The sequence below is a fragment of the Varanus komodoensis genome, unplaced genomic scaffold (genome assembly GCF_004798865.1).
Source record: "Varanus komodoensis strain SLA01 unplaced genomic scaffold, ASM479886v1 scaffold32, whole genome shotgun sequence".
In the NCBI taxonomy this organism is placed as follows: domain Eukaryota; kingdom Metazoa; phylum Chordata; class Lepidosauria; order Squamata; family Varanidae; genus Varanus; species Varanus komodoensis.
Window position 1 is genome coordinate 13,005,293 of NW_025335798.1, and position 14,574 is coordinate 13,019,866.

General features: G+C 45.5%; 1 protein-coding gene across 1 annotated transcript; it reads right to left on the bottom strand.

Annotated features, from left to right (window-relative positions):
• Positions 1–1,714: 1,714 nt before the first annotated feature.
• DBI (diazepam binding inhibitor, acyl-CoA binding protein) lies at positions 1,715–13,622 on the bottom strand. Its single transcript, XM_044438407.1, has 4 exons — positions 13,469–13,622; positions 12,139–12,256; positions 6,960–7,022; positions 1,715–1,961 (listed from the first exon to the last, which is right to left on the bottom strand). The coding sequence occupies exons 1-4, from the start codon at positions 13,475–13,477 to the stop codon at positions 1,885–1,887; spliced, it is 267 nt and encodes an 88-aa protein (XP_044294342.1). The 5' UTR covers positions 13,478–13,622; the 3' UTR covers positions 1,715–1,884.
• Between the last annotated feature and the right edge of the window lie 952 nt (positions 13,623–14,574).

Consider the following 14,574-nt stretch of genomic DNA (forward strand, 5'->3'; position numbering starts at 1 on the left):
CTCTGGTGACCTAGAGAGCTTTTGCAGCTTAGCATACAGCTAGCTTTGTGTTCAGACTGACCTGATCTATTTCCATAAGCAGGTGTGGCAGAGAACAGATGTCCTCAGCCTGAGAGCAATGCCACTAAGCACAGAAGGGTTTAGGCAGCTTCCAGTGATCCAACACACCTGGACAGCACCAGCCTGGGGCAAGGCTGTATTACACACGCAGGAACCCTCACAAGAAGATAGCAGGCCTCTGACACACTTGGTGAGACTCTTACCCTTGAGGTGTACAAATGTCAGAAATGCCTTTGCACATTTCACTGCTTACACTGGTGATGTGGGTCTCTTTAACAGGCTGTAATAGCAAGCTTTAATGGAAATTTTGGGAGGCAGTATACTGGCTGGTCTGCAATCCCCTATGATACCAGTGGGACTTAACTAAGTCTTCAAGAGGAAGTGGAAAGCCAATTGCTAATTTGAAAGGTAATTTTGAGAATTAAGGAACCAGAGATGGAGCATCTTAAAAAAATGCTAGTGTTCCAAAGGGCATCATTTCTATAGTCAGAACTGGAGACCTGTTTCACAGAGCCATAGCCTGTCAGTTTGGTATTCACTTCTGCATGGATTATAGTACAGCACACAACAGAATATGGGTTAGCTGTACTCTGGGATGAAGCAGAGACTCCGTATTGAGCATGTATGGAGCAGGAAGCTTCAGCAGATATCACTTGACCCTTCCAAGGACTAGACAGTGATTCCCAAAGTGAGCAGTACTGCCCCCCTCGAGAGGTGGAAAGAACGGGGGGGGGGGGGCAGTGATTGGTTATTATAAATTTGCAGCAGAGCAGTAGACCTAATACGAAGAGGCTAAGGTAGCTGCTCAAGAAAGTTTGGGGACCACTGGACTAGCAGCACTGGAAGCTTGTAGTCATTCAGGAGCTATTGATAAATCTTAATGATGGTCTCAGCCAATGACTATGAGCCAATGACAGCATCTTCCCTGGATACTATAGGTCAGGGGTCCTCAAACTTTTTCACCAGGGGGCCAGGTCAAAGGTGCAGGTGGAAAGGTGGTGCCAGCGGTGCGTGTGGGCCGGCCAGGGGGTGGTGCATACGGGCATGCATACTGAGGCGAGATGTGGGCAGACGAGCACACGCAGCAAGGAGAGGCGGGGGAAGGCATGCGCCGTGAGGTGGGTGCACGAGGCAGCAGCTTACTTGCTTGGAGATCGCTTTCTCCGAGCAAGCAAACCGCTGCCTCCCCGTGCAAGGGGCAAGGTGGGTGGCGGTGCACGCGCAGCGGGTCCAAATGGGCATGGCGGGGCGGATCTGGCCCCCGGGCCGTAGATTGAGGACCTATGCCATAGGCGATACGAAACCTTTATTCAGTTTCAGCTCCCTCCCCAGAGAAGTCCTCTAACCCTTACTGTCACATCAGAGGGGCCTTGAACATCCAAAATTAAATACCTCGTAACTAAAAGTCTGCTAGTGCAACAGGAGTTTCTTTTCCTCTTCTCCCCTAAATATCTGCAGTGGAAGATTCCCCAGCCCTGTGGATTAGTAGCCACACAAATGTAGGGGAATTTGCTCCCTTCTCCTGGTTCTGCATCAGAACAGCAGCCTTGGAGCTGACCGAGGCACTCATCTTGCTAGTGACAGATCCACATTCAGGTTGAGATGGCACATCAAGGATGTTGCTTATTATCACTATTAAGGCAAACTGCTCATGTTTTTATGAATTTCATAGCTTTATTCTAGAAACCATTAGAAGTTTATTTACACAGTTAATCATTCTGAAGTGGCATCATTACTTGGCACTGCAGTACTGTGTAGCAGACAATGTATTCATCCACAGTATTAGTAAGGTATGTTTCCATATAAGGCATACAGGTAGGCGCTTCATGCCATTCCATATTTGTCCTTCAGTTCGTTGACTTTTGCTATGTACACTTTCATAGCTTCTTCTTTAGACATTCCTGAAAGAAGGAAATTAACCAAGTGAACAAATACAAGTACTAAATACTTAGTTCCATGTTCCAAATACAACATGGAACTAAGCGGGAATCATTTGCCCCATCCTTTGACTTCTAGCCCACAGCATGTTGAACGTGCCCTCCTGTCAGAAAACAGGCTAGTCAGCATGACATTTAAGTACCTCTCTGTGAAATTGTGGCAACCCAAGTTAGTTAGCCCTTACTCTAATGGCATGAGAATGGTCAGTTCCACCTTAAAGGCTCATATTATATCTTGGCAATGATGCTAAAGTTGGGTAAATGGGGGAGGCCAGAATCCGAATTACAAATTGGTAGAGTAAGGAAAGGAGAGCCAGGACCTTCAGGATTAACTTATCTGAAGCTATCTTTTGGTCTCTGGATTAGTTTTACTCTCTATCATCTCACAGTTACAAAGACTTAAGGCTGCCATATTTATGAACAAAAGCTCTGCCTATTTTCAAAGTTATAGAAACAGCCTGTTGGGAAAGGCTGCAGTCCAGACACACAATTTCTGCTCTGCCATTGTTTCTGCTGACACCAGCACTTCCATCCGCAAGTTGCAATCCTAGATGGATCCAAGGACCAGTTTTCTGACCATTTATTTATGTTTTTACAGATCACCTCAACAGCCACATGGCTCTCTGGACCATTTACAACAATTAAAAGCCACCAGTTAAAACATAAAACCCAACATATTAAACTCAATATTAAAACGAGCTGGACTCTACTAGTGAATCAGATTCTACTGGGGAGGTGCCAATGTTGCCATCTGGTCCACAATCGATGGATGAGTTTCAGTTGTTGTGGCCTGATGTGGACAAGGTGCTTGGACAAGTGCATCCTACCACCTGCTTACTGGACCCTTGCCCATGTTGGCTACTCAAGAAAGCCAAGGACGGGACTGGGTCCTGGAGGTTGTCAATGCCTCTCTAAGGTATGGCCGGGTACCTGCCCTTTTAAAGGAGGTGGTAGTCCGGCCAGTCCTAAAGAAGGCATCCCTGGATCCAGAGGTAGCTGCCAATTATAGACCGGTGGCCAACATCCCGTTCTTGGGCAAGCTGTTGGAGCGGGTGGTGGCGAGACAACTCCAAGCACTCTTGGATGAAACTGATTATCTGGACCCATTTCAGTCCAGCTTCAGACCCACGTACGGTACTGAATCTGCCTTGGTCGCCCTGTATGACGACCTGTGCAGGGAGAGAGATGGGGGAATGTGTCCCCCTGTTGGTTCTCCTGGACCTCTCAGTGGCTTTCGATACCATCGACCATGGTATCCTTCTGGACAGGCTTGCGAGATTGGGAGTTGGAGGCACTGCTTTGCAGTGGTTCCGCTCCTATCTCAATGGCCGATTCCAGAAGGTGGTGCTGGGGGACTATGGCTCTGCGCCATGGCAGCTATGCCATGGAGTTCCGCAGGGGTCCATTTTGTCCCCCTTGCTATTCAACATCTACATGAGAGGTCCGCCTGGCGCCATCATTATTTGTTTTTCGGCGCCAGGCCAAGACCTTTTTATTTAAACAATATTTGCCGCCTTCATACATTAACAGATTGGACAGCATCTTTTAACAATTAAAATATTAACATTCATCAATTAAGATTCATGAGGGCCTAATGAGGGCCAGGAGGCAGGAGGAATGAACCACTCCAGCTCTTACTGGCTTGCAGATGAAAAATAGTGGGTGATCAAAGCATTGATAAACACAATTCAAACAGCTGGAAAGCCACTTCTATAGACTCTCCCTCATGTTCGGCCTGTTGCTTGGTGGCTTCTTGAAATAAGCCAAATGAAAGCACCTTGTTAGTGTCCTGCGTTCTACCACTGCCTGCTGAATTCCTACAGAGCTTGAGATGCTCAGCAACCCATTACAGGGGCTGCAGTTACTTAGAGGGCACAACCAACCTGGCTGCTTTGGACTTCTATACCACCCAAGATGCACTCTCAACTCTCATCATATGATGCAAACCTTGAAAACTTAAACAACAGCCTTCCCCCCCTTATCATGTGCAGGGCTTGGCAACTTGTAGGCCAAAACACCTGGAGAATGAGAACTTCTATCAGTCCTAACCAGCAGTCAATGGTAAGAAATTTTGGGAGCTTTGTCCTGCAACTCCCATGATCCTTAACCATTGATGTTATTGCCTAAGACTGATGGGAACTGTAGGCCAGAGCATGTGGAAGGCTACCATTCCAATTCTTAGCCTCTTGAGACCCACGGAGGCCAGCTTCCTTGAGAAGCTGATGATCAGCCAACTGTGTATTACCGACTTGTCATTCTTGGTGGGTTTTACTCCTCCTGCCTCTTGCTTGGAGAGCCAACTGTGACCTTGCTTAGTATATGGGCACAGCTCACCTTCATGGCTTACATAAATCAAATGTATCCATGGAAGGAACAACTCTCAGTGGCAGAGAGCTATAAATGTTTTGTACATTTGATATTCTAGCCTTGCTTCTGGTCATTTCCAGTTCTGGGACTTCCAAGCAGGCAGGCTAGAAGAGACCTTTGTCTGAACTCCACTGCTCAGTCCAGCTGACAATATCAGCACTGGTTCCTCTCTATCAAGCAGTAGAGCAAAGGTGTCCCAAGCACACTAGGATGGACTGCTTCTTGGAGCTGTCTGCTTGCTTTAAGTTAGTAGCAGTACCATGTCACCATCCGCATGATGCTTAATGTCAACTGTGGATTTTTTACATCAGTCCAAAATTATAATTACTTAATATAATCTTACAAGCATTTATGCACTGCCTTTCTTCTTCCTGGAAAGAACCCAAGGTGGCTGACAAGGTTGTCCTCATTTCCATTTTATCCTTACATCAGCCTTATGGGGTAGGTTAGGCGGAGAGTCCATGGCTGGCCCAGTCATTCAGTCAGCTTCAAGGCTGAGTGGGAACTAGAACCTGAATCTCGAGTCCCTTCCCCACCCCACAAGCTCTGTACATGCGTGAGAGAAATCTTTCAACATGGGCTTATAAATGCCCGAGACAAATAGATTACATCTTTCAAGCAGGGATGATACTCCATGCATCTACACACTAAATTAAGCCGAGGGTGCAATCCTATGCAAGTTCAGACAGAAGGAAGCCCTAAAGCCCCCACCATCTCCAAGCTAGTTGCAACCTTTTCTCTCACCTGTCAGGAACTGGATTGTTCCCGGAGTCCTTCAGGACAAAACACAATGCAATTCAGGCAGAAAAGGGGCCTATCAGTTTTGGGCATCCCAATCTTCTGTCCAACTACACAGGAGTGCACTTGAAATATTCTACTCAGGAGTAAGGCGCTCTGGTTTCAACTGGGCTTGGGTCTTCACTTTTATTTTTTCCTGGGCAGCAGTAGCCCACACTGGGCAATCTTCTTGAACTCTGTGCCAAGTTCTGAGGGTGCGCCATTCCTTCATCACACGGGACAGGCAGCAGGACCTCTCCCTCAACCTTTCTTGGTTGGAATGCCCCTTGTCTGTCATCTTCTGCTATCTTTGTTTCTTTCCCTTGACCACCCAACTGCTCCTGTGCTCTCACCTCCTTGCGCTCTAGCTGCCACCGCTGCTCTGAGGGAGGCTGGGGCTGTGGTGTCAGGACAGGAGCTTTGTGGCAGCCAGCCCACACCCAAAGCTGCCGAAGCAGCAGCTCTGGGGGCTCTGGCTGCCCCATGCCTCTCCGCTGTGGGGGAAACCAGGAGAGCAAAAGGGAAACGCCTCCTCCTTTCCCCCAGATCCTCACAGCTGCCCCACCTTCCCCTCTCTCTCCTGAGGCTGCCCGGGGAGTAAATCCTCGCCAGGCAATGAATGGTGCTCCACAGAGGAACATGGATGCGACAAAGGAACAATCATACAGGAACAGTATCCTGGTCAATTGTTTCAGTGCCTCCCATAGGCAGGGTATTACATTAAGTGCTCAACATTACTAAGCAGCATTGTCCTTACAGTTTCTATCTTAAGCACATTACTGACATGGATGTAAGCCATGAGTTATGCAGCATCTGAACTGTTCTGAATTATGTAACTTGAGGCCACAGGCAGGGAGCTTAGCCAAGAGGGAAGGGGGCCCTAGGCAACAGCACCCAGCCAGGGCCATGCTCAGTGATGCTATCGAGTCTCCAGCTGAGATTTCTTCTATAGGTATGTCTGTTAGCTTCCCTGGCCCCAAACATCCCTCCACTGGGAAGCACGCAGGGAGGTGAAGCCTTGACCGTTGGCTAAGGCGTGGGCAGGCAAAGCTCCTTGCACCAGAAGATGGCCTGGAGCTGGGCGTCCTCTCAGTGCTGCCTCTGATGCGGAGGAGCTTGGCGCAGGCGCTTCCCTCGAGGTCCCGCGGGCCAGCCTGGCTGAACAACCTGAACCACCCACCGTGTGAGGGACCAAGTTAGGCCACTGCCCGGAGGTTTTTATGCATTAATTGAAGCAGTTGAGCAGGGGCTCTAAGTAGTCCTAGATCTATACGCACAAACTTCAAGCTAAGGAAGACTGAAGGTACAATTGACAGAACAAGGGTCCTAGTTCCCCCAGCCATCCATGGATTGTGCTCCAAGATACTGAGGCTTGGGCAGCCTCCTAGCCTATTCCAGATGCAATGCTGCTGCATGAAGTACTTGGTATGTAGAGGCACTAGGTTACAAGAATAACCAGTATTTCAAGAGAGAAAGCAGTTTAAGATAGACGCGGTAGGCACTGCCAGCAACTTCATTCTATGTTTAGACAGAAAACCCTCATAACTTCCAGCATGCTCCAGCCGGCCAGTATAAACATGCATGAGATTGCATCCTTGCTCTTCTACTTTCTGTAGAATTTTAGGCAAGGCACTGAAGTGTAATTTATGAACCCCCCACCTACTTGGACAAATTATGCATGTGCAAAAGTCAATTGCTAGAGCTGCACTGAAAGACATTCCTTCTATCTGCAGCCTGAAGATTTGGCTGAGATGTTAGGACTGCCCCTCTCCTGCCTCTGGGTATTTGCCATTTCCCCCATCTTTGGCCAAGGCTTACCTTTTAACTTATTCCAGGCATCCCACTTGGCTTTGCCTTTCAAATCAAACATTCCAGGACGTTCTGAAAGATAACATTTGAACATCAGTCTTTGGCACATTGTGGTTCTTCCTGCCATACAACTTACTGCTGAAGGATGCTAAAGGTTTGTCAAGCACACAGGCTGTTGTCAATTAGAACACATGTCTGCCCTGATGCAAGTCAAGGCATAGAAAAGACCTTGCTGGGTACTGAACAGATGAGTCTAGCTGTTCTTGCTGAGGTTTGTATCCTGCCTAGATGGTCGATAAGCTACTTGATAGAACATAACATTTCCTGCAAGGCACTGAAGAGCTGCTACTGATAAGCTGTGAACACCCTTCCCTGAAACACTTTCAATCTAAAGATTATCTGGCCAACAAAGTTGGTATATTCTTGAACAAGAAACATGCTAACAAATACTCTTGTTCATTTTTCAGCAAGGTTAGAGATGTGAAAAAGTTTTCACTTGCATCTGAAAGTGACTCATGTGTCCCAACCAGAATGGCAGGCAGTGAGCACGCCCTTCAAAGCAGAACACTTGAATAAAGATGAACATGTTTACTTGGGTCATATTCTATCTATCTGGCCTATTCCCAGTGATTGGAATCCAAGAGAGCTCAAAACATTAACAACCTATACAAATGAAATAGTCAAAGCATGCAAAATGTGTGGTGTAGTGGTTAAGAGCGTGGGACTGGGACTCAGACGATCTGAGTTCTAGTCCCCGCTCAGCCATGGAGCCAACTGGGTGACTTTGGGCCAGTCACAGACTTTCAGCCCAGCCTACCTCACAGGGTTGTTGTTGTGGGGATAAGATGGAGGAGGAGAATGATGTAAGCTGCCTTGAGCCCTTTGTAGGAAAAAGGCAGGATATAAATCGAATAAATAAAAATAAAATTTAAGTATATAAAGTCAGTTATTTTAACATTGGAAAAATGCACAAATCAAAAACACTACCAACAAAAGAGAGTAAGGGCTTCTATGCTTATTCTGATAATAGGAATAAACCTCCTGCTGCTATTTGGCAGCCTAGAACTTCAAGAGAATGTGCACCAGACCTTTTCAGATAAACACAGACATTAAAAGATGTCAATTTACAACTAATTTTAGCCTTTTACATAAGGAAGGGTAATCCTGACCTCTCTCAGGCAAGCCACATGCCTTTTGTTCCGCAGCATTCCATTTAGAAATAGAAAGATAGGAAGAAAAGTCATGGATCCCTATTCCTGCATACATCCAAGGACAGTTAATGCCCATTTACTAGATTGCAAAATGGCAAGTCCAGGAACAAATGAAAAACATTCTGCACAAGTCCATGAGTCTTCACATTTGAGACACAGCTATCAGATCCATGTAGGCATTTTTAGTATGATTCCTGAAAAAGGCTCTGGATTAAAGTAGATAGTAAAGCACTGAGTGGGAAATGTTTATACATGTTTATTTTTAATACAGTCTATTAAGGGCTGGAACACAATATACTCAGAACTTTTCAAAAATGAAACATTCACTTTTGATCAACTTTTTCTTTAGGCAGCTGCTCATTAATCATCATGGCTGTTCCAGGAAAGGTGTGTGTCTCTATACAAGTAGAATCCTGTTTAGAATATAGAGGTGAGAGCATATTCTGGAGATTCTGCTTCTTATCACAGCAAATAGTCATTCTATGGAAGATGAAGGCAGATCCTGCTTTTAAAAAGGGTCAAGTAGAATAAGCCACTTTTTTGGGTTCAATTGGTCTTTTGTTTACAGCAGATTATGCCACCAGTGCCTGATGTACCATATTGTTACTTTTCTTTGGTATTGCACATTAAGTGTTTGAATCACATCCACACTCAATTTTTATAACCACACAGTAAAGAGATGGTGGAACAGCTGCTAGATAGAAGGCTGAGCCACAACTTCCTGCCTAGCTCAGTTAGCCTTCTGTGGGGTTTTTCTCTGCCAGATGAAAGTTATCATTCCTCCATAACCTGCCAAATCTTAACACGTGTGTGTGTATATACACGCACATGCACAAAGAATTTGGTCCAGTCTGTTCACCGGAAGAGGGAACGGAACTTTCTTGCTCTTTTAAAGAGCTTGAAAGGCCTTGGTTCAGATCTTCCTCTTAGACCTCTGCTTTTGGGGTGTGTATCAGAAAGAGCTACATGAGTGATATGTTCCAGCTGAAAATTGAGCATTTAAGCTGTTGAATGCAGAACTGCATGTCATTTTACTCCAAGATGGCAATGGGACCATTAAGTCATCCCCTTGCAAGGAGCAGCAGATGACCTTTAATTCTAGTTGGCAGGGCCATCTCTGAAAAAAGCCAGGCTACTGTCCCTTGTCCTCAGTGTAGATGCCAGCACTAGAAGTGTCAAGTGTTTCAGATCCTCCCTCCCCCAGTATGGGGACAGAGTCATCATTCATGTCAGTCCTTTGGCCTTCATGGCCAAGTACCAGGCTATGATGCTTGTTCCTCCCCTTCCAATTTTTGGGGGAAGCAGTTACAGAAAAAGCAAAAGTATACCTGGAATTTTGTTTTAAGCATATTTAGACAGAAAATTTCTACAATGCCTGGCATGTCTAAACCTCTAGGATTGCACACTTACAGAGCAGTCCTTTAGCCCATAGCCATTAGCAGTGGGCACAGACTACTATGGATCCAAGGATAGAGAAACAACTCCATGCTGAGGATCCATGAACTAATCCCACTCCCTCTCTCAATGGTTAAGGAAAGCACTGTGCAGGCTGCCTGTCTGACATCAGAAGAGGGAATCATGAGGATGTTCCAGGGAGGAGACCACGGAGGCGGCCAAGCTACAGTGTGTGCAGTAACCTCTGTAGCCTCCCACTCCAAATCACCCGAGGTAGGTGAGCAAAACCGGTGCTCTAGCCAAAATGCAGAGCAAGAGATGTGGGGAGTGCACTGGATACTCATAAGCCTCCAAGTTCAAGGGTTTTTGATCACCAAGGATGTAATTCCAGTTTTAGGTAGAAACACCCTGGGTCATCTGTACTGAGAGTTATCCAGCAGGCTAAAGTAGGCTTACTTGCCACTATTTAAAGGAATGAGACCTCCCCCGCATGATCACTGTAGGAGTTATGCTTACACGATGCTCTTATGAGAGCATCAAAACTACTCCTCCAGCAGCTCCCCTCTCAACTGAATGCACACAGACATACAAGTGTTTTATCCCCTCATGCTGTTATATACCATCAAGTATACTCCATGAATACTCTGAATTGTCCCATCCTTGACAAGCCCACCCAGTTCTCGTAAACAAAAGGTCATTGTAGAAGTGGCCCATCTCATATTTGGCTGCAGAAAGCAATGCCACCAGGAGGCCAGACTTTCACTGGGTTGCAGTCACCCCCAAGGCAGAATGGCCAAAGGACGCACACCAGGCAAAGATGCACCCACCCTCTTCAGAGGCAACAGTCACATCAGCAGAAAAGAATAGAAATCTCTAACCATGAAGGAAGCAGAGAAATGTCTGAAGAGCAGCAGCAGCAACTGAAGGTGACACGGGCAGAGGATTTTTCAGAGACAATGACAGTGAAGCGCAAGCTAGCTCCGGTTAGTGCTGTTTACCAAAAAAAGCAATGGTAAACTGTTTCTGAATCCTCTTATCCTGTAAACAGTATAATGCCACAATCCAACTCTCTCAGACAAGAGAGTTTTGTAACTTTCCCATACAAATACTTGCAGTTTCCCCATCTTTAACCATTTATTGATGCTCTCGCAACAGTGTTTCAAGTACCCTCATGTTAACAGTACTATGCAGGGCAACTTGTAAATCTTTGCTAGCTGTGCTTTTAATAATTGGACTCCAGTTAGATAGTACAGTCTGTAAAGGTTCTTTCCATCCTCCACTAGGGTACTCGATAGCATCCTCCAGAAAGAAGAAATGCAAGAATAGCACTTCAGGCAAAGCTAACATCTGTAAACACAATGGCTGCCACTGATACTTCCTGCATTCATTTCCTGAACACTTGAATGACCAGAGACTTGAATGTACTAACAAAGCAATACAGCCATAGCCTATGCAGCTCTACTACAGAATGGTATAGCTGAATAGGAGAAACAAGGAACTGGCTCACACTTCTGAACACAGCTATTCCCACCCATACACAGCAGTTATTCCAAGATGGAGGTACTGTGGCCACCAGCACCATTTCAGAAGTTACAGCTGCAGCTCTGACAGGCACCAGCACACCTTGCAACCATTTCGGGAATCCTATGTCAAAGACCCTCACAGAAAGAACACGCTTGTTAATTTGCAGGTCTAATGTAATTTATCTCTTTAGAGCTTTGTAAGCAGTTCTGGGAATGGTCTCTGAACTCTTGGGAGTCACACTAGGACGAACATCTTCAATTCAGCAATGCTTGAACTATTGGCCTGGATGAATCGCCTGAGTTAATGTATTAGGATCAGGCCAAAGCTTGAGCTTAGGCTTAGTGCAGACTATTTCGCATGGAACTGTGGCAAGATCCACCACACTCGAGGCATCTCCTATTTCATGATTTTGAGCACCACTACGTTGCCATGCTACTTGCCTCTCATATAGCCTCCCCAAAGCAATCAAGGCACTGCTGCAACAGATGGGACCACTGATCCCAGAACAGAAGACCTGGAATAAAGCCAATGCATTTTAACAGGCACAACTCTTACAGCTGATGGCTGTGTGTGTTAATGTTTAACCCTGTGTACTGTATGGAAGCAGGGACTGGCTATGGCTTTATGCTATCTTATTAATAAAAGAACCAATGATGCTTTTACCTTTGAGTAGTAGGAAGCCATTTTTGCAAAAGGGTTATAACTAGCAGCTTACATAGAATTGCTTTCAACCCAACAAGGAGCCTGGGAGCAGAAAGTTAACCTATCTGCAAGGATTTACAGAGTTACATACTGAGGGAAGATGTACAGTTAATTAAATACACCTACACTTTATTTAAATATGCTTATTGGAGTTTTTAAACAGAGCATTTATTAGTGGAGACTGAAACTCACATGATACACATGTCTGTATAGTAATTCCCAGTTCTCCTTAATGCAACTCAGAGCCAAGTTAGACTGAAAGACAAAGGGCCACTCCATGAGCTTCCTTGTCAGAGACTAGCATCATTTGCATACATTCCAGCCCAATTACACCAGCTATCAAGGTGAACTCATACCTGTATTTACATCTCCAACTGTAGCTTGCTTATAATGGCTGTAAATATCCAGCATTTCATCATCAGTTGGCTGGGATTTCAGCTTCTTCACTTCTTCAGCAGCTTTTTCAAATTCTGCCTGTTTCGGTAAGAAATGTTTCACTTATTGCTTTGCCAATTTAAAGTACAAACCTTTGCGGGATTATTTGGAAGTAAGACTACACTTACTTTCCGGTAAGCATGCAGAAGATTGTAGTTTTAGTATACAGGCATGGGGATTTATTTTGGCAAGCAGCAAGAGAAATGTGAAGCATGGTAATATTTCCTATGGGTGGGAACACTGTGAAGCTGGTTACTTTTTCCACACTTGGCAAGAAAGACGCTCGCTGCATTGCATCATATGTTGCACAACTTCTTTGAAGATTACTAGTTCCCACAAGCCAAATCCACCACGAGGCTGTGCAAGTACCATGCAGTGCTAGACACTACATGGCAACTTCCTATGTGCAGAATATGGCTATAGTACCTACAAATGGCCACTTTTTTCTAGCATGAGCACAGAGTAACATATGAGGGCATTTTTACACAGGCCCAAGATTTCAAGTTACTTTGATGCAGATATGGAGCATCATGTTAAGGACCTACTTCATATAAGAACTTTGGCTACTGCTAGAAAGTTGCTGTTTAAGAAAATGAATCTTTCCCTCAGCAGCTGGAAACATTAAGTTAGTTCTAGAATACTGCTAATGCCTGTTAAGACTGCACTAGCTACTTCCGAGAACCCCACTTAAACCTTTTAGCATGTAGGGATTGCAACCGCGTGCTGCTCCTTAAGATACCTGCATGGCCCATGACCCCACTGTGGAAAGCTTGGTTTCTAGTGACGGGACAGCTTCCTATGTCTGTAGAAAGCCAGCACCTGAATGGGGAAAGCTCCAGATTCACACTTCATAATAGCCATGAACCACATCAGGTCGAAAAACGCAACCTATTGCAACAGGGCGGTCTGGCCACCACGCTGCGCTGAGTAACTCTCCAGGGGACTTAAGGTGTAACATAACCGAGCGCTCTGGAGCAGAGAGGTGCAAAGGGCTTAACTTCCTGGAAGGGGAAGAAAGAAAAGAGACGGGGAGAGAGAGAGAGAGAGATGGAGCAAACCCAAGCGACACAAAATGGAAAGCTTAGGCAGCGAGAAGACTCAACCCTTCCCAGCAAGGACAATGAATAGGGAAACACCCCAAGGCAGGAGGGAGTCTATGGACACGTCCCCCGCCGCCTTAAAAAGCACTGAGCAAGAGAAATAAGCGTACTCCCACTCCTCGAAAGGGGGGGGGGGGACAGTAGAACTTACCTGGGTCATGATAACGGTAACAAAGCCCAATCGTCTTTCAGACGTACAAAGAACGCGTGAGCAGCTCTACTACAGTAGTTCCGCTAGGGCCGCTATTTCACGCATCAGCCCAGCTCGAGCCCACCAATCACAGAGGAGGGGTGGAGCCTCAGTCGGAAGATCTAGGAAAATAAAAAAAATTAGAGGAGTACCCATCTTGGCGGTTTCAAAGAGAAGTCTGCAGGCTCACGCATGAAAGTTGGGTGGAAATACATACCAAGTTCACATATAGATTAGAATAAGCAGATCCTTCTTTGAGAAGCTGATGTTGCCTTTGCTGAAGACAAGAGAACGGGCTCTGTGGGACTTAATGGTGGCGGCGGCGGCAAAAGCAGTGTTATGAAGGGATGTGCCTATAAGAATCGGTAGCAGCAGACTGCGATGATAAGGCTGATAGTGGGAGATGATTAACTTTTATGTACCTCCTTATCTGTTAAAAAACCATAGAGAAGATATGCAACAATTTAAAACAGTAACTGGTTGCTGCAAGTTTGTGCACACAGAGAATGTTTCGTACAGTGTGCAAGACTTTTTGTTGTGTTAGGAGTGCATGGCTAGAATCATTTGCTGCAGCTTCCTTGAGAGATCTTGACCCTGTACTGTTGTTAGGTTTTAAGGCACAATCCTATTTAAGTTTCGACAAAAGAAAGGCCTACAACTTCCAGCATAGCACGTTGGGAGTTGGAAGCCTTTCTTTGTGTAATCTCGCATAGATTTTACTATTAGGGTTGCAATTGTATAATTAACCAGGGAGTAAGTTCTACTGAAGTCACTGGCTGGGATCACCCATTCAGAAAAATCAGCGCAGCGCCCTACTGGCCACACTTGCTTTGAAAGCAAACTTTTCTGCCACAGTGCAAGTAGAAAAAATGTGTGGTTGGGAAAAGGGCTTGCTTCATCTTTACTCTGCTGTTTCAAATCTCCTTTCCTCCTCCTAGTGTTTATTAGCAAAGCAAGGCCAAAGGCCCTATTACTACCACCTACCAACGATAAAAGAATCAAACAACCCCTCTTCAATTTACAATACTTCTAACTAAATTACAGGTCTTTAAAAGTTCCATAGAACA